This window comes from Bipolaris victoriae, assembly GCF_000527765.1.
Source record: "Bipolaris victoriae FI3 unplaced genomic scaffold scaffold_118, whole genome shotgun sequence".
NCBI lineage: Eukaryota > Fungi > Ascomycota > Dothideomycetes > Pleosporales > Pleosporaceae > Bipolaris > Bipolaris victoriae.
In genome coordinates, this window is record NW_014575274.1 from 16,705 (window position 1) to 40,011 (window position 23,307).

A 23,307-nucleotide genomic window follows, 5' to 3' on the forward strand; every position below is an offset into this window, starting at 1 on the left:
CTGACATGGATCGGGTAGTGTAGGAGAGCTGGGAGGTGCCGGGGAACGAAGAGCCAGCCAGTGGCTGCACGTGCCGGCCGCCTGACCGGAATCCCTGTCGCCAAAATTGCCTGGTTCCTGGCGGACAGGCGGCCAGTGACGTTGGGTGCAAGGCTGTTGCTCACCCGCGGGACGCGAAATCTGCACATGTCGTTCTTTGACCTACAACACTCGCAATGCGACCAGAGGACCAGCCAGAGGCGCCCAGTGGGCCATGGCGCGCTGCTTCCATGATCACAATGGGCGCCGTGGGGCTTTTGTGCAAAGGGTTTCTCACTGGGCTGAGCAATGTCGAGACTCACGGCATGGATGAGTTTCTGCAGCTGCTCGATGAGAGAGAGGATCCTGCAAAGAGGGAGAGGGGGCTGATTACTGGTATGCATTCGAGGAAGCCAATTGCATGACCATGTGTTTGTGCTAATTACCCTCGCAGTCTCCAACCACATATCTGTGTACGTACGTTTGCCGCGGCATTGGTCTTGCAAGACAAAGCATTGTGCTCATGCAGTTGGAACAGAATGGACGATCCGATCCTATGGGGCATTCTTCCCCTCAGCTACATGTTCAACCCGGATAATCTGCGTTGGGGACTTGGGAGTTATGATTTGTGCTTCACGAACAAGTACGTTTGCCGCATATGGCCCGTCGCATAGCTAACAGGGGACAGAGGGCTGTCAACTTTTTTCACTTTTGGCCAAGTTCTCCCCACGCACCGCTCTGCGCATTCGCAGTACGGCGGCCTGTTCCAGCCCACCATAACGCAAGCGATTCGCCTGTTGTCGCGCGGACCTTTTCTGCACGAACAAGACCCTCCGGAGAAGCCTGCGACATCACTCAAGAGCCCAGACCTCATTGATCCCTTTAGCGGGGGGCACCTTACCTTCTCTACCAATGGCCACGACACGTTCCCCGCGCCCTCGGCGTACAAAAACCGGCGACATGCGTGGGTTCATATCTTTCCCGAGGGAATGATCCACCAGAGCGAGCAGAGAATCATGCGCTACTTCAAGTGGGGTGTGTCGCGACTGATACTGGAGAGCGAGCCAATGCCGGACGTTGTGCCCATTTTCGTGGAGGGCTTCGACAACATCATGCACGAGACACGCACGTTTCCACGATTCATCCCGCGGCCATTTCAGAACGTGCGGGTGACGTTTGGAGAAAAGCTCGATACCGAAGAGGTGTTTGGTGACTTGCGCAGGCGGTGGAAGCAGCTTCAGGCGAAGGAACAAGTCAAGGGCGAGCGGCTGGCGGTCGGGGTACTCAACGATTCGCTCAAGTACTCGAAGGAAGCCGTCGAGATACGCAAAGAGTGCACAAGGCGCGTACGGCAGGCGGTGGTCGATGTGCGGCGACAGCGCGGGTACCCTGAAGATGACCCGAAGAACAGCCTTGCGACGACGTGGCTGCGCGAGGGGCCTCACAGAGAAGGACGCAAGGAGGACGACAGCGTCACCAAGGATGGCTGAGGGGGCGCGGGTATGTACTGTGTAGAGTGTATTGTACGTATCTTGTATAGTGTCAGATTAGATCAAGTAATTACAGCCTCAGCGACGCCTGCTCGTGCGCGCCGATCAACCGCAGCCGTGGGGTATGCCCGGGGCGGGTTTCGTCGTTGCGGGCAGAGGCAGGCACCGCGACGTCTACTGTGTGTGCGGAGTCGCGGTCATGGTCTCTGGCGTGCTCGTTATCGTCATCCACTGGGGGAGGAAAGAGAAGAGGAAGGGATAGAGAGTAGCAGTCGATGCATGGTGCGGGCGCAGGGGAGCTAGGAGCACGTACCACCTTGTCTTGGCAGGAAGGTTCCCTGAGCAGATAAAGCGCGGTGGATGCCCCGCCCTCGCGCGGAAGTGACGACTGGCACAGTGGCAGAAAAGCATTTCACCGCCCGCATAGTTCGCGCCTGCCCCCTGTCGTTATGCCCTGCGCTCCACCACAGCCGCCAGATTTATCTTCCTCTGACGCCCACCACCAGCACCTCTACTACCACCACCCGCAACACCACCACCAGTACCCAGCACCGCCCCAGCACATCCCCCACCCCATGCTGCAGAGCCCCATGCCTCGCCATCTCGCCAGCGGGGACGCTATGCACGATGCAGACTACATCCCCGACGCGTCGCTCCCACAAATGTCTGCAGTTCCCGACCTGCCCAACACCGACCACATCACCATCAAGAACCACTTTCCTGTCGCGCGCATAAAGCGCATCATGCAGGCCGATGATGACGTCGGAAAGGTCGCTCAAGTCACACCCGTTGTTGTTTGTACGTGTCCCCTCCTTTCCCCTCCCCCACCCCATGCTTGCCCGCGCCAGTGCTTGCTAACGCACCCCCAGCAAAAGCCCTTGAGCTCTTCATGATCTCCCTCGTCACAAAGGCTGCCGCCGAGGCAAAGTCGCGCAATTCGAAGCGCGTCGGCTCCATCCATCTTAAGCAGGCAATTACCAAGACAGACCGCTTCGACTTCCTCAACGAGATTGTCTCAAAAGTCGCCGATGCGCCCGACAAGAGCGAGGCCGACAACATGGAAGTCGACGGCAAGAAGAAGAAGACGTCGAGCCGGAAAAAGAAAAAGGCCGACAGCGACGACGACTTTTGAAGCCAAACAGAAACGTTAATGCCGTACTGCCCTCTGCGCACAAGCGTGCCGTTCGCTGCAGCCTCACCCGTCGACGTCATGTATGCCGTCGCCTAGAAAGAAGCTGCTAGCCCCCCGTTTGCCCTGCGGGTCCTCTCGGCTTCCCTGTTTGCCATTCGACTACCATGGACACGCGCCACCACCCACTTGCATCTCAACTCGGCCTAGTGGTTCTCCACTCCCACGAGGTCGTTGTATGCAAACATGTAGATTTGCCATTCTGCCCTTGGGCCACGCCAACCCTTACAATTTCCAACAGATGAGGCTCATTTGCGCGTTGCAGTAGAACATCGTCAATGTGAGGGACGCCAAGCCCCACATTTTGTCCCTCGACTCATGCGCCACGCTATTTGCTTACGGGCACTTCTTTGACCAAATACAATCTTCTGCCCGACTTACGCACAAGGCAAGGTACCATGGTAACAGGCGGCCCTTCTACAGGCCGATGGAACAGTTTCTTCAATTGCATTGCATGGGCGGCGTTGTCTTGTTCTGTTTACCTCGATTGATACGATACCAATGAATACGGATACACGATTTTCCTTGTTTCAGCCTTCTTCCCACCTACTTGTACTGACGGAATAATTATATCCGAGTCTTAAAGACCCAGCAAGCCATGGCCGTGTATCTAGTTTACGCGGTTTGCAGCCGATGGGTAAAGAGCCTCTTGCCCACCAACCAACTTTCGTTGGCCTCTCCAATTTATCCGCTCCCTCCACCAAACCCCACAACGTGACGCCCGCACGTATGCCTATTCAGGAACAGGCCGTAGATCGGTTCGTGCGCTATCCTCAATGGGCTTTAATGTTCCTGTCTAGCTCCCTGGGGTCCCCCAGACATCCGTGATTTAGGTGTTCCCGTCAAGTATTAAATATGCTCGTGTCCTGGCTCCTGGGTCTGCTTGTACAGTCGTCGTTCTTTACCGTTGTCGATTACAAAGTGATCAAGTCAAGATGATCTTCTCAAGGCTGGTAGTGCTCCTTGCGGGCGCTGCAGTGTCCGTTCACTGCAATGCAATCGACAGTAGACAAACCAACAAGCCCAGCATCCGCCCCAATCCTTCCGGCGGCCACTGGGTCGATGCATTTGCAACAATGCCCCAGCTCACTGAGCCAGCAAATTTACCACCAGCACCATTTGTACGTATAATTCGTCATCCGTGGTTGTGGATACATCTCTAACCCAGCTCCCACAGAACCAAACCGGAGCTGTCTTCGTCAACAGTACCGTTCGTCAGACGCTCTACGTGACCACCGACGCCAATCAGATCCGCCTGAAATTCACAAACGTCTTTGGTGGCTCCAACCTCCCCATCACCGCTGTTACTGTCGCACTTCCCGCAAACCAGACCGCTGGTATCTACGACATCCAGCCTCAGACGCTTCAAAAGGTCACTTTTGGTGGTGAAGATGGAATCAGTGTCCCCAACGGCGCACTCGCCGTATCGGATCCTATCAACTTCCCAATCAAGGCACAACAAGTCATCACCGTAACCATGTATCTCGCAGCTGGTCAGAGGACAAACAGCATCACTAGCCATCCAGGATCCCGGACAACCAGCTGGTGGCAATTTGGCAACGCCGTTAGTGCGCCAAGTCTAGCTATTACCAACCCAGCGACACAATCAGCAGCGCATTGGTACTTCATTTCATCGATTGAAGCCTGGGTCCCACAAAATGTCGGCTCACTCCTCATCATCGGTGATAGCATCACGGACGGCCGTGGCTCCACCACTGACAAGAACAACCGATGGCCAAATCTCCTCCTCGCCCGCCTCCAGAAGAACCCAGCCACAAAGTCCATCTCCATTGGCAACCTTGCTGCAGGCGGAAACCGTATTCTCGCAGACGGCCTCGGTCCAAATGCCTTTGGCCGTGTTGACCGCGACGTCCTCGCCCACCCAGGCGTCAAGTACGCCATGATCTTCGAGGGCGTAAACGACATTGGCGGCGCCCCTACCACCCCCGAAGCCCAGAACCAAATCTACACCTCCCTCATCCAAGCCTACAAGCAAATGGTCAGCCTCATCCACGCCCATGGCATTCCTGTATTTGGCGCAACCATCACACCCTTCAGTGCCCCTTCCAACTTCACCGGCCAGCCCTATTCGAACCCTGAGCGCGAAAAGACGAGGCAGCGCATCAACGAATTCATCCGTACCAGCGGCGTCTTTGATGCCGTTGTCGATTTCGACAAGTTCCTGGCTGATCCTAAGATTCCTAGTCAGCTCGCGCCCCAGTATGATAGCGGTGATTATCTTCACCCGGGACCGGTGGGTTACGCGCACCTTGCTGAACAGTTTCCTGTTGAGATTTTCGCAAAGTGGAAGAATGGTGCGGATGAATTTAACTTTGGGAAGTAGAATGAAGTGTACGATTTAATCACACTTTCTTTTACGGAGAATCTTTGGAATGGTCTTATCTATCTTACTATCCTATATTTCCGTGTACATATTTTTTGTGGGGTTGATGTCAATACAAACTCTGAACTTTGAACTCTATGTATTTTTTTTCGGTCCGAGAAGTGTCTTCATCTTTTTACATGAATCGTGCTTTTATATATATATGTTTTATTTTTGGTATCTAATGTCCAAGAAACGAAGAAAAGAAAGAAGGAATCTACATAGTCCTTGGTATCTCTCGTAACTTTGGAATAGATGCCAGCAATGTCCAAACACCATCCAGGTCCCCACTCCCACCCACCCACCCAAAAAAAAGATAACCGTCCCGATATCATCATCACACCTCCCGCCCTTGCAAGCAAAAATAAACAAATAGACTTGCCGCCGTCTATACCCAACTTTATCAAAAAAAAGAGCAACAAACAAACATAAACTTCAGTCCCAAATATCCCCATCCTCAATGGCCTATACAATCCCCTCCTGAAACCGCTCCACCCCCTTCTTAATCTCTCGCACAATCTCCACAGCCTCATCCACACTCTGAGCCTCAAAATCATACCGTTTCGTCTCTCTCTCCTTGAATACAATAACTCTGAACATCTTGGGGTGTTTCTTAGACACCTTACTGCCCACCACGCTGCTAAAATGGACAGTGGTAGTTTTACCCTGGACATCGACACCAAACCCGCCGCGGGCACCGGTTTTTGATTCGCCGGGCATAATGTGGATGTACTCGTTGTCGAGGGCGATGATGCGCGAAGTGGACGAGGCAAAGGACATGGGCTGTTTGCGGAGGACGGCGTAGCGGCGGTAGTAGTTTGTTGTTGAGAGGGCGAGTGCACCTGAGTCACCGGTTCGGGCGAGGGGGTGCAGAAGACCTGCGCCGGAGACGGCGGCGTGGGTGCGGTCGCCTTTTTTGGTCTTCTTGGGGGCGCCACCCGTGCTGATGATGAGGGGTGCGTTGGGAGATGAGGAACCTGGTGAGCCTGAGAGGCCGAAGACGCCGTCACCTACGAAGCGACGGCGCACGAGATCCAGATCCATGCGTGTGTCAAGGGCTTCTACGGTGCGGTCGGGTGGTGCTACCGTGGTGCTGCCGCTTACTTTGAGGATGTAGAGGCCCTTTTCGAGTTGGAGATCGTGGCATACTTGGTCGAACAGATCAGCAATATATGTGTCGGTTGTGCATGGCAACGAAAAGTGTTTGGTGTTGAAATTCTCGTCGGTGAAATGGATGTTGACCGTCCTCGGGGCTCCAGTACGACTTGCGGCATGCGATGGCGCCACCTTTGGCACATCTGCCAAGTTGCTCGTGTCTTTACGGGTCGCTGTTGGTGCAAAAGATGGACCAGTGATTGGATTTCTGAAGCTCTTAGCCCGACTGGGCATGGGCTTTACGGGTTTCTTCTCCTCACTCTCTTCCTGGCCGTCGGCACCATCGCCTTGTGATACAACAGCACTGGCAGCTTCTTGACTGTAGATGGGCGTAAGCTTCTCGTTTTCGCCAAACTCCCGCTGTGTCGCTGCAACGAGCGCAAACTCATCCCAAGGCTTGTCCCTTGCGCGAGGTCGCATACCGCGAGCGTTGTTGGATGCAAAGTCTTTGAGTGGCTTGTTCCTCGTCAACGGCGGAAATTCGTCGTCAACCTCGCCGTCGTCGTACATGCGCATGACCCAGCAGTTGACATTCAACTGTTCGGCTGTCAATGGCGGTTCCAGCTTCTCTTCTTGGTAGCGGTGCAACGCATATCCGATGGCTTCTGCCACCGTAGGTCCCTCTCCTTTGTCGTTGAACTTCCTGATCAGCAGCTCCATAGGCTTGGATGGCTTGGAAGAAAATGGACAGTATAGTTTGATAAACAATGGGTTTTGTTGAGCCTCGCTCGCAGCATTCCACATGGCGAAACGTTGCAGGGGATCGGAGGGCTTCTGCTCCTTGGCCCGAATTGCTTGGGTCAAGGCACTCACGGGCAGTACAAAACTGATTGGTCGTGGTGGAGGCAGGGCCTGAAGCGTCGGCTGGACTGGCTCGTTCTTCTTCTTTTTGGGAGACATGTTTTGGAAAGGCGTCAAGCCAGGCATGGTGGGAAGGTCGCCGCCTGCGGGAGAAGAGTCTAAAGGGTCGCCAGCTACACCTATGAAGGAGGCGCTGCTATTAGAACCAGAAAATTCAGACGTCAAAGAATCATCAGACTCGTCGCCTTCGTCCAGAGCTTCCAAACGACCACGCGAACCAGCAGCATCTCCTTGATACTCATCTTTCCGTTGGGAAAGCGAGTGGTTTGCATTGGCAGCCTTTCGAGGCTTAACTCGTCTCTTCCTGAAGGACGAGTTGTCGAATTCGTTTTCTGACGACATTTCGCTGCTGGTAATGGTGTCTCTCCTAGCCCTTCCTTTGGACGACTCGACAGTGGGCAGGGACGATCTACGCGGAATCTCTTCTGGCGGGCGCGACGGTGAAGTAATCATGAGTGAAGGCCCTTCTCCGGCCTCTGCAAGCTCGTTGCGCAGTGCTGATCCACGCATGGGCGACGAACCAGAACGGGTGCGTAGGGGCATCTTGGTGAACTTGATTAGGTTGGCTGGTCTGTGGCTTGATCAGTTTGCAGGTCGCGGCGCAGGGTGTTGGCCTACCTTTGCGAGTCATCTTCATCATCGCTCTCATCGCTGAGGTCGCTACTGTCATCCTCCTCCAGCTGCTCCTTGCGCCGTCTGCGCTTCGCATTCAAGGTTGGCCCCACGGTGTCGTTGCTTCCGGCTCCCGTGACCATGCCACCCTCTTCTTCATCTTCTCCGAAACCCTCGGGTGGCTTCAAGCCAGCCGAACGCGGGGCTTGAAAGTACTCGGAGGTGATGGCGGTAGGGATCGGTGGGGAGTAGGTGCGCTTGATGTCGGAGGCATTGGGCACCCAGCCAGCGGCACGGAATGCTGGGTTGTTCAGAACACTCGAGTCGACGTTGATCAGGCGCTCACCCACGCCGTCCTTGATGGCGCCTAGGTAGGCGGTGCGAAGCTGGTATAGCACGAAACTACATACGTCAGTCAGTTGGCGATGCGACGCGAAGAGGACGGCCGCTTACTCTTCATTTTGGAGGAGGGACATGGTTGGAGGGTCAGGGTAAAGGTATCAACATCTCAGAATCGAAAGCTATGTATGCTCAGACCAGCTGACGGGAATCATAAAACGCCCATGGGCAGAGATGCAGAAGTGGAGGCTGTGGGGAAGTGCATGTGCATGTACATGGACCCTGGTTGGGCTTGGCTGCTGCACCCGTTGACGCGCCGATGTGATCTCATCGTCCTGTAAACTTTCCGACCACAGCCCTCTCTCAACCTTCACCCCACGCCAAGACCCTCCCAACACCATGAACCTCCTCGCTGGTTACTCCGACTCGGAATCCGACAGCGAGGCACCCTCTGCGCCTCAAGTCGCCGCCAAGCTCGCCTCGAAACCCGCCTTTCAGAAAGTCGTCGACCGCTCCAACCCAGGACGAATCAAAGTCAATCTCCCAGGCGCATCGCAGTCGCGACAGGACAAGGATGACATTCAGAGAGACGCGCCGCCTGCGAAAAAGCCACGCCTGGGAGGGGGATCGTCGTTTGCTGGTTTCAATGCGATGCTGCCTGCGCCAAAGAAGCCCAATCTGAATGCCATCGCAGCGGCCGAGGGCGCAAAAGCTGGGAGCAGAGGGCTCGGCAAAGGGCTCGCGTCAGGTGTCAGCTTGAAGACCGGTGCTGAGCCTGCCTTTAAGCGGGAGCCAAGAGCGGATACCGAAGAGTACGACGAGACTGGGAATCCAATCAAAAAGGAGCCGATGAACAAGGACGACTTTAGGGCCATGCTGAATCTGCCGCCTCCAAAGTCACAAGCAAAGCCGGATACCAAACCGGCGTTGCCAGCACAAGACACAAAGGTGGAGTCGGAGCCGCAGCAAGCACCGAAACCTGCGGCGCCGCGTTTCGTGCCCATGTCTGTGGGCAAAGGAAAGAAGAAGAAACCAGTAGTGCCTCGCCCAGCGCTTGCGTCAACTGAGGCAGCCGGCCCAACAGGCCCAACAGTGTTGACACCACAACCACCTGTTGTAGAAACAAAACCGCAAAAGCCAAAAGTCTCCCTTTTCGGCGTATCAGGTGGTGCAGAGCCTGCAAGCAAGGCGTCATCGGACGGAGAATACCAACCACTGCTGTACGGGGCGGAACAAGACGAGGATGCGCCTGTGCCCGATGCGGCCTTTGACGGACATTCGACAAATTACACCACTCAGTATGCAGCACCGTCCGCAAACGCCCCAGCTGGTAATGGCCTCACAAACATTGCCTCGGAGCTCAATCTCTCGGAAGCCGAACGGCGCCAACTATTCGGCAAAAAGGGTCGCGGTGGACCGGACTTCTCAGGCGCAAAGATAGTCGAATTCAATACCGACGAGGAGTACGCACACAATGAACGGCTGCGACAGCAGGGCGAGGCAGTATCGCACAACCCGCTTAAGTCCATTTCTGGTACTGGAAAGAACAGTCTTCGCAGCTTGGTCAATGTTGCGACTACGCAGAAAGATGCGCTCGAGGACCATTTTGCTGCGAGTGCCCGGAATAAGAGGGAGGCGGGTAATCGGTATGGATGGTGAGCTATTTGTGGAAATTTTGTCGGTCTATGGAAAATACGAAGTTGCATCATTTAATGCATTGCATGGGCGTTGAAAAGCTCAGTATCTTTGAAGGAGCTAGTTGCTTGGTCTGATCCTGTCATCAGGATACAAGTATGAATATTGCACTTATTTCAGTGGTTTGCATCACTATGTCAACTTGACTCAATTCTTGATTGTAGTTTATACCCACATCCTCTAGGTGATTTAGAATAAAATGAAACAAAGATTAAGAAGATTTTCAAAAAAAATAGTGTATCGACATTGAGTTGAGGAAGATGGAGCTTGTGCTAGCCTGATTTGTCGATGCTAGTAGGACGGAGTGAAGCCTGTGTGCCAAGGCTATGGAGTCCTCACATTGCGATATCATGACATTTTGCTCTTTTCCATCAAGCATTTCTTGGTCCAACGGTAGGATAATTGCCTTCCAAGCAATTGGGCCGGGAGCGAAGTGAGGACAGCAAAGCCACCGCAACCCTTCTGCTTTCTGGATCCCCGAGTATTCTTTGCGCCTACGTTCTTTTTTTGCCACAAAACTTTATTCTCCAGAATGTGCATTACTCGAGCAGATGCAATATGAGCAAGTTTTTGTGGTTGCGTGGAAGCTAGGGCCGGGGAAGCCATGGCTGCCTTGGTATTCACAGACGCCATGCACATGACATTGGATATTGCGAGATAAAGTTGCATGGTGGTTTCGTGTGTGTGCTGCCTTGATTGTGCAGATCTTGGCACTTGTTGCGGCGCCATGTCTCTGCTGCGAAACCACCAGACGTCGGTCTGGCCGCTGTCGTGGATGCAGATGAGTCGCAAATGCGGGGGTATCGCGCCATGGCCATGGTCGAACCAGACATTGTAGGCGTTTTATAAGAACCAAGATTGAGGGCCAGAGCTGAGTATGTGGCCGGGTCCGATGGAAATTGCTTGGAACTCGAGAGCATGTTTTGGTACCGGCACGCCTGATCCCCTCGACTTGCATATTGAGGCGCACCCGCTGATAGTAGGTAAGTAGTCCTCGAGGACACGGCACGGCAGATTCCTGCAGGACTTTGTGTGCTTGTGACAGACGACGGCAACAACTGGTAACACGTCGTTGGACAAGCTCGCTCTACCCGAGTGTCCATACGCAGCAAGCCGCGCAGGTGAACTTCAATAACCACCAAGGACACTTGGAGCCATGGTGGTGGGACAGTCTGGGCGCATCCCTGAAAACCGGTGACCCTAAATCATGGTTCCGTCGCACCCCATGTGCAGTGATTGACATGCCGCTAAGCCCTATGTCGCAGTGGCACCCCCATGACGCCCTGGCACTTTGTCTAGATGTGTTGGCTTTGCAGTGCGACTGTGGGCCTCTAGACCGATGCTCACAAGTGGGGAGTCGGTGAGCTTTCCAAAGGAACATGGCGATTCTACCGCCCCGCACCCCATCTACGCCCTCTGATTGGGCCAAATGGCTTGAGGATGCAGAGCGTCACCGTCACCTCGACAGAGCTGCGATATGCGCCAAGTCAAGCGGCAATGAGGACACACAGGAGAGGGACTGAGAAGCAGACCATAGGGCGGGTTATAAATCCAGCCGACGGCCTGATGTTGAGCCTCATCCTCACCTTCTGCAGTCATCTTACTTATCCGCGCCAACATTTGGCTGGTCCATCAACTTCAATATAAACATCACTACTTGTAACTATCCCTCTACTACTAAGTTTTCCAACACTGCGGTACCCAGCATGGCCTCACACACTCAAAACATGCCCCTTCCCATCCGCACAAACACAGTCGATTCGCAAAAGTCACAATCGTCATCATCGGGCCAAATCTCTCCACCATACTCCCCAACATCACCAACATCTCGCATGGCAGCATCTCCAACCGAAGAATCCTTCTTTGGTGCCATCGCAGCGCGAATCCGCGGCCGTTCACGAAGTCGCTCTCGCGGCGCCCCACCAGACAAGCGACCAAGGTCGCCGCCCACGGCCATGCCAACACACTCACGACATGCATCTACCACCAGCTCCACTACTTCTCCAGGCCCAGTAGCTACACCAGGACAGAGTACCAGACCAACTCTCCAGGATGCAGGCAGGAGAACTACTAGCGGCAGCGACCCGTGGAGAGGCCGACACTCAAACGATTGGCTCTTCAACGGATATTCCGTTACTGCCTCAGCCAAGGACTTTCTCCAACGACGCAAGTAGACACCAAGCATAGAAACTGGTCTGATATACGACGCTACGGCAACGGGAAAAATATTATTCGTGTTTGAGCTGGCTCGGGCAATGTATTACCGCGTTCATATTAGCTCCCTTCGTATTAGTTTCCTATCTTTCTTTCTTTTTTCTTATAGTGTCATAAAGCAGAGTAGTAGTGTAAGATAGCCATGTTAATCGAAATTCGGCCTAAGTTCCCTCATCTGCTCAAAAGAAATTTATAAGACTCTTCTCAGCTAACGAATCTCCGACGTCTAGGAAATGGACTACTGCTACTGCGTTCAAGGAATCGATGGCTCAGAAATATCCACCAGTACTTGCTGCAGCCATGCCCGCGAACCCGCGCAGTATGACGTCGAAAATACCAACTGCGAGTTCCCAAAGCCAGGAAATTTCCAACTTCGCAAGGCTCGATTCCAGGGTTGCTGCTTGAGCCTTGGAAATCAGGGCGCTCACTGCTTGCAATCGTGGTAGGGAACGAAGGAACGTGCCCTCTCGTTTTTGCTTGTCTACGATGCAGTAATTCATATATGCATCAGGGGGCGAAAAAACAATTAGTGCTTATTAGACTAGCGCATGCTACAAACTTCGGATCTGTCTGTTCCTCAAATTTGAACATACTGCTTCAATCCATACGCTTATTCTCAACGTTTTCATTCCCATCACCTTCTGTCGCACATGGTGGATACTGCTTGCCAAGCTCAAATCGGTAATATTTTTTTTCCTTTCGTTCTGGATTAGTGTCAGTAAGTCTAGTTTACAAGCTTGTCATCAATCGGAGCGTCCTTAATCAGGGGTATGATATATGTATAGAGCTATACTTAGTTGAGACTCCAGCTCGACTACCGTCCTACTCGCCATTATAGCAGTAACTTATAGCGGCTCTAAGCTATTAGGACCCTGGATCCCAGCGCCAATCGCGATGTAGGTCATACTCGATAGTGATTTCATATGCGCATCCTGGTACTAGGTATCTTCATAGGTGTTTTAGATTTCACTTTTCGTCTGATACGGACACTCGAAAGGACCAAGACTAGTAATTTGGTTAACTTCCTCCTAATACGAGGCTAAATCAGTTTGTTGCGGCCCTTACGATCCGCCATGCTTGATGTAATAAATCATCTCATAGTATCGCATATAAGAATTTGGCTGACGGAGAGGCTTGAAATGAACGGTGTTATCTTAAAAAGTGCTCAATTGTAGTTATCGATGCTAACGTCGACCCAACTTTCGTGTCGCTCATAGGAATGGAGCATAGGCTTTTGATTGTGGACTCACTCTCAGTTTACATAATCAGCCCTACTGACTCGCATGTGCTCCAGCTGTCTGCTGTCATGACTCAAGCACCATGATTGAATTGCCCCTCTGTACATTACCCATCTTCTTGAGCACCTTCATGTCTTACTGTCTTGTGCTGGTTCGGCACTCCCAGCAATATACAATGACGATTCTGACTCTTGACGCGGCTTGTAGCGATCAGCGCCCGGCGCGCCCTACGATCGGAGCAACAGGATGATCACGTAGATAGCCTAAGTTGGTATTCCGACCAACGATCCACTACCCCTCCGCCACGCCACGAAGTCCAAAGGCGTCGGTACAACAAACATATTCCGAACCCTCGGGATAAGACTCGTCACCACATGAGATTGTCTTCTGCGAAGGCAGGAAAGAAAAAAAAACGCATATAAGAACTCAATTCAATCCACATCGAGTCCACAATTCTCCAACCTTATCTACATCGGTCCATCTACGTTCGCATCATGAGACAGGAACGCGCCACCCTTCCGACGCCCGCGTCATCCAACTCGTTCTGGCACAGCGAGCCAAACGAGTATCTTATCGGCCATCGCACAACAGAAAACCTGCCCGCCGAGGCTGACATTGTCATTGTGGGGTCTGGTATTACGGGTGCAAGTGCGGCCAGATACTTGGTTGAGGATGAAAGGGCCAATGGCAAGAACATCGTAATGCTCGAGGCGAGAGAGGCATGTTGGGGTGCTACTGGCAGGGTAAGTCGTTAGGGTGGTTGCATACACATGTGCACGGCATTCGGAGCACGCCTGGCCTGGGGTTATCCGCCGCGGGATTGTAGGATCTATGCTGACAAATAGTTAGAACGGTGGACACTGCCAACCCCTCTTGTTCGACAGATCTAGCGATGTGGCCAAATTCGAACTGAAGAATGTCGCTGCAGTACGATCCTACGTACAAGATAACAATGTGCCATGTGAATGGCGGGACGTGTCAGGCTGTCGAACTTTTTGGAACCAGGCAGCGCTAAAGGAGGTTGAGAATGAACTCCGACATCTTCGCAACGTTGCCCCTGAGATAGCAGCAAAGGTAACAGTGATAAAAGACAAGGAGGAACTCAAGAAGCATCGCGTAGCGCCTGACTGCCTGGCGGCGACGTTGAGTGAGGGAGCAGCGAGTCTGTGGCCTTACAAGCTGGTCACATTCATTCTACAAAAGCTCGTGCAAGACGGCCGAGTAAATCTCCAGACCAAGACCCCCGTTACGAACATTACAACTTCCGAGGGGAAACATACACTACACACACCTCGCGGTACCATCAGCAGCAAAACAGTCATTCTGGCAACGAATGGCTACACCTCAGCTCTTCTGCCCCATTTTGCGGATCTCATCGTCCCATGCCGCGGTGAAATGTCCGCCCTCTTCCCGCCAGAGGGCTCGACACTCCTTCCAAACTCGTATGGCATGGTTGCTGCGCTCGGTCAGCCTGCTCACAACGACGATTACCTTATTCAGAGACCATTTGAGGGTGTGCCAAACCCTGCTGGCCACCTCATGTTTGGTGGCGGCCGCGGAGCTGGAAACTACCCAAGTCTAGGTATCTCTGACGACAGCACTATCGATGAGGGATCTGCCGCCTATCTCCGAGGCGCTTTGCTCAAGGTACTCGAACTTGACGGCAAGACCGAAGGTCTCAAAGAACTGAAGGCTGCTGCTCAATGGACTGGTATCATGGGCTACTCCCGTGACAACCACCCATGGGTTGGGAAGGTACCAGACAGAGATGGCTTGTGGCTCTGTGGTGGATACACCGGTCATGGCATGCCAAACGGTACACTATGTGGAAAGGCAATCGTGGACATGGTCCTCGCAGAGATTGGGGGACAAGACGTTGGCACAGTGCAGGCGCAGATGATACAACAGGGCGATATTCCGAAGAGTTACATTCTTACCAAGGAGAGGATCGATAAGGCCAGGCGGATGCTGACGGTACATCAGCAGGAAGAGCAAGGTGTGCATATGAATGGTGTCGTGTAGTTGGTAGCAGTTTTAAGAATGTTGTCCATCCAGTCTTTTCATAATATGACGCCTTTATGTCCTAGTCGAGTAAACGGTTCGCATGCTGTGTCCATGGTCAACAATGTCTCAATTGAATTCTTTTACTCGATTTGGGCCATTAGAATAAATCCGCGGGCGGAAACTAACTCTAATGCGCTCCCCCACGGGGTACCAAGCCTCATCGCTGACTAATAGTAGTATCTACAAAAAGCACTGAGTCACATGCATGATATCATGAAGTATCAACATTGATATTTTTCCCTCCCAATCTCCATACCTCGACCTTTTCAATTCTTTGACCCCAAAAAAAAGAGGAAAAAAGAAGGAAAGCAACCATCCTCCCATTGACCCCGAATTCCCCAGCCACCCCCAAAAAATGTCCAGCACCTCTCTCCCCTCCAAATTCGGCCTCATCCTGTTCCCCGGCTTCCAACTCCTCGACGTCGCAGGCCCCCTCGACGCCTTCAACATCCTAGGCTACACGCACAAAATCTCCCTCAGCATCCTCGCTGCAACCCTCGATCCAGTCTCGACGCACAACACGCTGCACGCGCAGCAAGGCTCGCAAATATCCCAGTCACTCGTGCCAACCCACACGTTTGATTCCGCGCCCGACGACCTCGATGTCCTGCTTATTCCCGGTGGCATGGGATCGCGGGGCGAGGGCAGCGACGAGCATATGGGCCCTCTCGTTGAGTATCTTAAGAAGCTGGATTTGAGCGGGCAGGGGAGACTGAAGTGGGTGCTTACGGTTTGTACGGGAAGTGAGATTCTAGCGAGGACGGGGGCGCTGGATGGACGCCGGGCTACGTCGAATAAACGGGCGTTTAATAATGTACGTTATCTCCCCTCCCCTTTCCCTTCCTTTTTTTCCTTTCTCGATTTTTTTTTTGCAGTTGTTGGTTGGGTCGCCGAGTAGACGGTTGATGTGGAGGATAATAGGTCAAGGCTCTGCATCCCAATGTGGATTGGGTGGCTAAAGCGAGATGGGTGGTTGACGGCAATATCTGGACTAGTTCTGGTATCTCGGCTGGCACGGATCTGGCGTATGCGTGGATTGCGGAGGTTTTTGGCGAAGATGCGGCGCAGACGATTGCGGATCGGAGTGAGTATGAGAGAAATCGCGATTCGGGGAATGATCGGTATGCGGAGGTTTGGAAGGCGGTGTAAGTTGGAGAGGGAGGTAAATAGATGTATGATTAATGATTTTTGTTTTGCTGATATGCAATATCAATTCTACTCTACTTGTGTTTACTGTCTCGGTCACTGCGCTATATGCATCCACCATGCTAATATGCTACTTCTCATTTTCATCCATCATTTTATTGATTTGTAGCGTATGTAAGGCTCATATATTGAGATATGAAATTTGTTATATAATCTCAAGTCAAATCTGACTCATTCATCATGAAGCCATACCTCCTTTCCACTGATACATTGAAGGAGCATCACACTTATCATCCAACATTGCCGGACCTGCATCAACCGGAAGCATTTGCCCATTTCTATCAACATCAGCCATGGTAACGCACCATGCCCTCCCAACAGGTACGTCGGATGGTTTCTCTGTGACGACCGCTTCACTCCTTGTCACATAAGGAAATCCATAGAAGGTAGGTGGTGAGCTACACTCTCCATTTGGTGCGGCAGGCCCACCTGCGACAATGACCGGATGGTCATTCCGATCAACATCGGCGACTGTGACACACCAGTTTTCCTTGACGAGCGAAGTGGTCAAATGAGGCGTTGTCGTAGGGTTAGCACGGTTCGTAGTCGTCTTCGTGGCGCTAGGAGTAGCGTGGCTACTAGGACTGGCAGTGGATCGGCTTGGCAATACTTAAGGTTCGTTAGTGGCAAGATGCGTTTCATGATTTGAATCACGACGTACCTGGCATGCTAACAGTTGTGAAATATGAAAGGGACCGGTCTGAAGTTGTCTTGCTTCTGAAAAGAGACACAATGGTTATGAACTGTGTAATAGTTTGTGTTGCGGTAATATCTGAGAGTGACGCGTTGCTCCAAATCTTTGGTGTGGGAGGTATGGGCTGCGAGGTTATCGTTGTAGTCTTGAAGGCCGTCAGGTACCTCGTGCTCGGCCCGACCTTCGATAGAGTAGCTTCCCATATCCCAAAACTTGGCTGTATCTCAGACGATGATAGCGTGGTTGAGGGAACGGGCGCCTGAAAGCCACTTAATCCGTTTGATGCTAACAAAGAAGACTGCAGTGTAATTTGCGAGCTCACTGAAGGGGCAACCGGTCGATCTTGCTTTGGGACTCCGCAGCTGAGATCCTTGATGCGAGGCTTGCGCGAAAGCGTATCGATCAAACCCCAGTCGGCTTTCTGGTCAGGCGTAGAGTCTTTCAGTAGCTCATACCAAAAGGTTGTGTACTTGCCAAATACGACGCACCCAACTTCGGTCCAGAACTTTTGTAGTTCGTCAATCCCTGCAACTGCTGCACCATGTTGCTCCGTATCGGTTGATGGCCAGCCCATTTCTGCGATCCAGACTGGCTTGTTGCCTGCCCGCTGCTTGACTTCTCCCAGGGAATATTGGAAGCTGTCACTTGCTGTGTCGATGCTATCTTTATTCCAGTATGGGTAAGCAGTCATGCCGATAAAGTCAGCACTATCTACGACACAATGTTTGGCAGTATCAACATGTCCGATGGGCTTGTCTTTCATATATTGGGCAAACGAGGACGCAGCAATGCTCTCCTTGACTTTGACAATGGTCTGCCCAACAACCTCTGCTGTGAGGCCTAGCTCACCAGCTTCCTCGGCGCGATAGATGTCCTCGCTTCCTACGGAGAGTCCAATGATGAGGTCTGAAAGTGCTTGGCCATGCTTCTTGAACCCCTTCTCCAGCGCAGCCATTTCATTCTTGATGTTTTCGTCAGGCGAGTCCCCGCTTCGTGCTGGTGTTATCCAGAAGCCCAACAAGAGGTTGGTATTTGATTCCACGGCGGCGTCAAATGCTTCTGTTGGTTCGTCTACAGTTCCAGCAGTTTTGCACGTGAACAGCCGCGCACTGTCGAATGGTATGTCGGTTGTCAGATTTTTGGCCAAGTTGAAGCCGTCGAGAAAATCGGCTTTCTTTTTCACATTGGCCTCTACGCTCCAAAATGCACCATAGTTGAAGCCCGTGTATATGTTGCTTGCAGCCTGCGCAAAACTATGTAGAAGAATGAAGTGGTTGATCAAAAGGTGTTTCATCTGGCTAGTTGTTTGCCACAAATGAATAGAGAAAGGAAGTGGTGTGTATCAATGATATACAGTAGAATCATAGGAACATAAGTAATGTACAGTCGATTTGATCAGAGTAAATTGCTGCATCATTGACAGAGCCACTGTCACGAGTTGTAAACTGGCGATGAATAGTCATAATTGAAACGGCTGTCCTGTGACGATGTATCATTCACAGGAGATAGAACGTGACACACGTTGGTTCGAATTCGTAGGCAAATATGATTGTACAAGACAATGCAGCTGGATGATGAAATACTAGCTCTCGACGATGATGATGGATGACCGACGATCAAAGCGCGGTGCATCATCACGTTGCCCCTCATTGGCTGCCCGCCCGCACGGAGAGGCGTCCGACTCCGCGTCCTCCGAGCTCGCATCGATAAATTGATGCCGCGACACTCTGGGGAAGTGAACCGCCAGCCATAATGTCTCTCGCACGCTTTGGAGGTCTTCTCGCGCGCGCGAGGTGCTCACCGCGGCCGCAATGGCACGCAGCGTATGTTTTCCACTGCAATTGACATTGCTACACTGATACTGACGCCTCCCAGACGTGCCCTCTCCAGCTCCGCACTCCGCACCGCCAAAGCCGACAATGAGCTCAATTCAGTCAGCAAGCACATTACGCAGCCCAAGTCGCAGGGCGCCTCGCAGGCCATGCTGTACGCCACGGGCATGAGCGAGGAGGACATGAACAAGGCCCAGGTCGGTATCTCATCTGTGTGGTACTCGGGCAATCCTTGCAACATGCACCTGATGGACCTGAACAACAAGGTCAAGGAGGGCGTAGAGCGTGCGGGGCTGTTGGGCATGCAGTTCAACACCATTGGAGTCAGTGATGGCATTTCCATGGGCACAAAAGGCATGCGCTACTCGCTGCAGTCGCGTGAGATTATTGCAGACTCTATCGAGACAGTCATGGGCGGTCAGTGGTACGATGCAAACATCTCCATTCCCGGCTGCGACAAGAACATGCCGGGTGTCATCATGGCCATGGGTCGTGTCAACAGGCCTTCGCTCATGGTCTATGGCGGAACGATCCAGCCCGGCTGCGCAAAGACACTCGAAAACCAACAAATTGATATCGTCTCCGCTTTCCAGGCGTACGGTCAATTCATCACCGGCGAGATCACCGAGGACCAGCGCTTTGACATTATCAGGCATGCGTGCAATGGGCAGGGTGCGTGCGGAGGCATGTACACGGCAAACACAATGGCTACTGCGATTGAGACCATGGGCATGTCGCTGCCAGGCTCCTCGTCCAACCCCGCCAACTCCAAGGCTAAGATGCTCGAGTGTCTAGCGGCAGGTGGCGCCATTAAGAATCTTCTTAAGGAAGATATCCGACCGAGCGACATCATCACCCGCCAGGCGCTGGAGAACGCCATGGTTGTCATCAGCATCACTGGTGGCTCAACCAACGCTGTTCTTCACTTGATCGCCATTGCCGACTCGGTTGGCCTCAAGCTCACCATTGACGACTTCCAGAGCGTCAGCGACCGCATTCCATTGTTGGCCGATTTGAAGCCTTCTGGCAAGTACGTCATGGCCGACATTCACGATATTGGTGGCACGCCAGCACTTCTCAAGTTTCTGTTGAAGGAGGGCCTTCTTGACGGTAACCAGATGACGGTCACTGGCAAGAAGTTGAAGGAGAACCTTGAGACTGTCAAGGACTTCCCTGCTGAGCAGAAGATCATCAGGCCACTTAGCGAGCCCTTGAAGTCGACTGGTCACCTGCAGATTCTGAGGGGTACCCTTGCTCCTGGTGGTTGTGTAGGCAAAATCACTGGTAAGGAGGGCACCCAGTTCACTGGAAAGGCAAAATGCTACGATGCCGAAGACGACTTCATCACCGCTCTTGAGCGCGGAGAAATCAAAAAGGGCGAGAAGACTGTTGTTGTGATCCGCTATGAAGGACCCAAGGGCGGCCCTGGTATGCCAGAGATGTTGAAACCCAGCTCTGCCATCATGGGTGCTGGGCTTGGAAAGGATGTTGCACTCATCACAGATGGTCGCTTCAGCGGTGGCAGTCACGGCTTCTTGATTGGCCATATTGTGCCCGAGGCGCAAGAGGGAGGTCCTATTGGCCTTGTGCAGGATGGTGACGAAATCACGATTGATTCTGAATCGAATGAGCTGAATATTTCAGTCAGCGAAGAGGAGCTGGCGGAGAGGAGGAAGAAGTGGACCGCGCCTGCGCTCAAGTACCAGAAGGGTACGCTCTTCAAGTACGCGCGTTTTGTAAAGGATGCCAGTCAGGGCTGCGTGACTGACTCGGAATGAATGTAACGATATTACGCCATTTCTGTTTCCACTTTGTAATTATGTAGATCTCGCCCTAGTGGGCTTGGAAAAGTTGATAATGGATTTTGCTCAGGCTGTTTTTGCAACTAAGGAGTATGGATCTAGATTTGCTTGTATTTATAATAAGCAAAGTGATTTTCCCCCTACCTTTTGCATCATATATAGGGATACGAAAGCAGGGCTGAATAGGGTTGTCTGGATCGAGTGAAGAGGTGAAGCAAAAAGGGGATGCAGCCCCAGAATTCATGCGCGTGGAAGTGGAGAAGGTGATTTTGCAGGGGCCGCGCAACGAGCAGCGGGTGGGCACACTCTCATTTGCGCAGCGCAGCCCGAACAGGCAGTGATGAATCCATCTTCGTGCTTGAACAAGCGCCCTGGAGAAGAATGCAAGAATGCTACGTAGGACGCCGGTTCTCGCTATCAGCGCGTCCCGCTTCGCCAAACTTTCCGCTATCTTGCGCCACGTTAGGTCGCACCATGCTGTCACGATGGTCACCAAAACTCAATTCCCAGGTAGTGCCTTGGTAGCGGTCTCAGTTGCAAGGTAGCGTGGTGGTAGTTCTCGAGGGCTGAGCAACATGAGCTGTTGTTTGACCAGGACTATAGCGACGAGTTGAAGCAATGAATGGCCTCTTCACGTGACAGGGCCAAGATGAGGCCAACACCGAGAACGAGGATTCGATAGTACAGAGTTGTGCAGTGGCTTGTCTCACCAGCAATATTCTGTGCGGAAGAGAGTCTCCCGTCGGCAACTTCCTCAGCATGTCTCAGCGTGGTGCTCATGACAATGGCGGAAACAGTGGGGGAGTGCGTTTTGGTGAAGGTCGCTGTTGATCGCATTCCCCACGTGGCTAGTAAGTATTCGGCCAAATCTCACTGCGTTGACCAGGTCTCTCTCCCTTTTCCCCATCCCCTTTCCGTACATCTCTCTCCAGGTTGCAGCCAACGACAGTTGGACGGTAGATTGACGACCAACACGCTAGCGACTCGCGGCTCTGCTGGAAAACGGCGATCAGATAGGGCCCGCCAGGGAAACTGGTAGTATGACTTGGCTGGCGCAAAGAGAGGCTACTAGACAGGCGCTGCCGATGTGCTTAGATTGAGGCACGCTGCCGGAAGCGGATGATCGACACTTAGCGCGGACACCGTAGTACTACTTTTCCATATGCCACCCTAGATCTTCAGGGGGGACCGTCGTTCGCCCGCTTGGATAAGCAACAGGAAAAACAACACGCTCCTGTTCTGTCCCTGCATGGGCACGTTATACCCCTACGCCTTAACCCCTGCACGGCTCTTCGCTCCTCGCACAGTTGAAACACAATTTGGCCGACGTCATACTACGCTAACTTCATTCTTCAATCTTCCCATGTTCGACTACCACTTGAGTGCAATCGCCCACCAGTCTGACAACATGTAGCGGCAACTAAACTTTCTGAAACTCTAAACCAAGTGCCTTGGAAAGCTTGACGGCCGAAACTGACCGCAAGGTCCCGCTATGTAGTCGTGCTGGACAAGGAAGTCTTGCTTGCTCTATGCACGACTCATGGCTTCTGTACCCCACAGCCCGTGTGGCTCCCTCACCCACTAAGCCCAACTAACCTCCCCAGCGTCCTGCACCGCTGTTTTTGATTGGGCCGTCATAAAGACGGGAGTCTGGTAATGAAGATCGTCGCAGCTTTCTGCCTAGACTAGACATGCAACAGCGTGCTGCCAGTCTTGTCCACCATCACCAAGTCAAATCAAACTAGGCTCTGATCTACTACGCTGGACAGGGACAGCAACGCACTCACGGGCACGGTGAGAGGAGGATCGACGAGCCTCTGAATCGGAACACACGTCTTCGAGGAAACCGTCAGCGCATATAAATCACACACCCCAGCCTGTGTAACCAAGACCATCATCCAACGCATCACAGTCGCTCTCTCTTCCCATCACTGTCACTCATTCGTTTTACTATTATATACCACTTAATTCTTTAATACATCCGACCCACCATCAACATGCGTTCCTACGTCGCCGTTTCCATCTTTGCGTTCTCCGCATCCGTCTTCTCGGCCCCTACTCCTCAGCTTGGTCTCAACAACCTGGTCGGTACCGCCACTGGCACTGTTGGATCCCTTACCAGCACCGTCGGCAAGACTGTTGACCCCGTCACCGGTGTTGTCTCCGACGATGCCGGCCTCAAAGGCGTCACTGGCATCTTGAACGAGAAGCGCCAGCTCGAGGTTGTCAACGGCCTTACCAGGCCCGTTACCGACCTCACCAAGCCCGTTACCGACATCGTTGGCGATGCCACCAAGATCAGGGTCGTTGGAAACGCCAGGCGTCAGCTCAACATCGCCCCTGTCGCTGGTCTTACCAAGACTGTTGACGGTGTCACCAACAGCGTCAATCTGAACGGTGCCGTCAATGGCCTTAACACCAACGTCAACAGCAAGCGTCAGCTCAACGTCGCCCCTGTTGCTGGTCTTACCAAGGCTGTTGATGGTATTACCGACAGCGTCAACCTGAGCGGTGC

General features: G+C 52.7%; 15 protein-coding genes across 15 annotated transcripts in view; 10 read left to right on the top strand and 5 right to left on the bottom strand.

Moving 5' to 3' along the window:
* Nucleotides 1–215: 215 nt before the first annotated feature.
* On the top strand, nucleotides 216–1,508 carry COCVIDRAFT_41690 (hypothetical protein; the record flags this gene model as incomplete). The annotated part of the gene is made up of 4 exons (XM_014696596.1): nucleotides 216–414; nucleotides 473–491; nucleotides 557–661; nucleotides 707–1,508. 4 exons carry the CDS (start codon nucleotides 216–218, stop codon nucleotides 1,506–1,508), a joined length of 1,125 nt encoding a protein of 374 aa, XP_014552082.1.
* A 590-nt stretch (nucleotides 1,509–2,098) lies between these two features.
* Nucleotides 2,099–2,640, top strand: COCVIDRAFT_111163 (hypothetical protein; the record flags this gene model as incomplete). Its single annotated transcript, XM_014696597.1, has 2 exons — nucleotides 2,099–2,306; nucleotides 2,378–2,640. The coding sequence occupies 2 exons, from the start codon at nucleotides 2,099–2,101 to the stop codon at nucleotides 2,638–2,640; spliced, it is 471 nt and encodes a 156-aa protein (XP_014552083.1).
* A 193-nt stretch (nucleotides 2,641–2,833) lies between these two features.
* COCVIDRAFT_111204 (hypothetical protein) lies at nucleotides 2,834–2,998 on the bottom strand (the record flags this gene model as incomplete). The annotated part of the gene is made up of 1 exon (XM_014696598.1): nucleotides 2,834–2,998. A coding segment is annotated over one exon (165 nt), but the record flags the coding sequence as incomplete, so codon positions are not given.
* A 634-nt stretch (nucleotides 2,999–3,632) lies between these two features.
* COCVIDRAFT_41692 (hypothetical protein) lies at nucleotides 3,633–5,041 on the top strand (the record flags this gene model as incomplete). The annotated part of the gene is made up of 2 exons (XM_014696599.1): nucleotides 3,633–3,818; nucleotides 3,875–5,041. The coding sequence occupies 2 exons, from the start codon at nucleotides 3,633–3,635 to the stop codon at nucleotides 5,039–5,041; spliced, it is 1,353 nt and encodes a 450-aa protein (XP_014552085.1).
* A 167-nt stretch (nucleotides 5,042–5,208) lies between these two features.
* Nucleotides 5,209–5,415, bottom strand: COCVIDRAFT_111143 (hypothetical protein; the record flags this gene model as incomplete). The annotated part of the gene is made up of 1 exon (XM_014696600.1): nucleotides 5,209–5,415. One exon carries the CDS (start codon nucleotides 5,413–5,415, stop codon nucleotides 5,209–5,211), a length of 207 nt encoding a protein of 68 aa, XP_014552086.1.
* Nucleotides 5,416–5,545: 130 nt separating this feature from the next.
* On the bottom strand, nucleotides 5,546–8,184 carry COCVIDRAFT_111142 (hypothetical protein; the record flags this gene model as incomplete). The annotated part of the gene is made up of 3 exons (XM_014696601.1): nucleotides 5,546–7,667; nucleotides 7,715–8,110; nucleotides 8,162–8,184. The coding sequence occupies 3 exons, from the start codon at nucleotides 8,182–8,184 to the stop codon at nucleotides 5,546–5,548; spliced, it is 2,541 nt and encodes an 846-aa protein (XP_014552087.1).
* A 262-nt stretch (nucleotides 8,185–8,446) lies between these two features.
* COCVIDRAFT_41694 (hypothetical protein) lies at nucleotides 8,447–9,706 on the top strand (the record flags this gene model as incomplete). Its single annotated transcript, XM_014696602.1, has 1 exon — nucleotides 8,447–9,706. One exon carries the CDS (start codon nucleotides 8,447–8,449, stop codon nucleotides 9,704–9,706), a length of 1,260 nt encoding a protein of 419 aa, XP_014552088.1.
* Nucleotides 9,707–11,448: 1,742 nt separating this feature from the next.
* On the top strand, nucleotides 11,449–11,916 carry COCVIDRAFT_111182 (hypothetical protein; the record flags this gene model as incomplete). Its single annotated transcript, XM_014696603.1, has 1 exon — nucleotides 11,449–11,916. One exon carries the CDS (start codon nucleotides 11,449–11,451, stop codon nucleotides 11,914–11,916), a length of 468 nt encoding a protein of 155 aa, XP_014552089.1.
* A 208-nt stretch (nucleotides 11,917–12,124) lies between these two features.
* Nucleotides 12,125–12,361, top strand: COCVIDRAFT_111213 (hypothetical protein; the record flags this gene model as incomplete). Its single annotated transcript, XM_014696604.1, has 1 exon — nucleotides 12,125–12,361. A coding segment is annotated over one exon (237 nt), but the record flags the coding sequence as incomplete, so codon positions are not given.
* A 1,327-nt stretch (nucleotides 12,362–13,688) lies between these two features.
* COCVIDRAFT_41696 (hypothetical protein) lies at nucleotides 13,689–15,216 on the top strand (the record flags this gene model as incomplete). Its single annotated transcript, XM_014696605.1, has 2 exons — nucleotides 13,689–13,937; nucleotides 14,044–15,216. 2 exons carry the CDS (start codon nucleotides 13,689–13,691, stop codon nucleotides 15,214–15,216), a joined length of 1,422 nt encoding a protein of 473 aa, XP_014552091.1.
* A 397-nt stretch (nucleotides 15,217–15,613) lies between these two features.
* Nucleotides 15,614–16,407, top strand: COCVIDRAFT_30474 (hypothetical protein; the record flags this gene model as incomplete). Its single annotated transcript, XM_014696606.1, has 2 exons — nucleotides 15,614–16,072; nucleotides 16,180–16,407. The coding sequence occupies 2 exons, from the start codon at nucleotides 15,614–15,616 to the stop codon at nucleotides 16,405–16,407; spliced, it is 687 nt and encodes a 228-aa protein (XP_014552092.1).
* A 235-nt stretch (nucleotides 16,408–16,642) lies between these two features.
* On the bottom strand, nucleotides 16,643–17,011 carry COCVIDRAFT_111189 (hypothetical protein; the record flags this gene model as incomplete). The annotated part of the gene is made up of 1 exon (XM_014696607.1): nucleotides 16,643–17,011. A coding segment is annotated over one exon (369 nt), but the record flags the coding sequence as incomplete, so codon positions are not given.
* A 103-nt stretch (nucleotides 17,012–17,114) lies between these two features.
* On the bottom strand, nucleotides 17,115–18,621 carry COCVIDRAFT_111166 (glycoside hydrolase family 17 protein; the record flags this gene model as incomplete). The annotated part of the gene is made up of 3 exons (XM_014696608.1): nucleotides 17,115–17,806; nucleotides 17,867–18,411; nucleotides 18,530–18,621. 3 exons carry the CDS (start codon nucleotides 18,619–18,621, stop codon nucleotides 17,115–17,117), a joined length of 1,329 nt encoding a protein of 442 aa, XP_014552094.1.
* A 289-nt stretch (nucleotides 18,622–18,910) lies between these two features.
* Nucleotides 18,911–20,768, top strand: COCVIDRAFT_19768 (hypothetical protein; the record flags this gene model as incomplete). The annotated part of the gene is made up of 2 exons (XM_014696581.1): nucleotides 18,911–18,981; nucleotides 19,034–20,768. The coding sequence occupies 2 exons, from the start codon at nucleotides 18,911–18,913 to the stop codon at nucleotides 20,766–20,768; spliced, it is 1,806 nt and encodes a 601-aa protein (XP_014552067.1).
* Nucleotides 20,769–22,789: 2,021 nt separating this feature from the next.
* Nucleotides 22,790–23,307, top strand: part of COCVIDRAFT_19769 (hypothetical protein) — a gene marked incomplete at both ends in the record, with an annotated part of 1,057 nt that continues 539 nt past the window's right edge. The window contains one exon of the mRNA XM_014696582.1: nucleotides 22,790–23,303. Coding sequence (XP_014552068.1) covers nucleotides 22,790–23,303 — 514 coding nt within the window. The remainder of the gene's footprint in view (nucleotides 23,304–23,307) is intronic.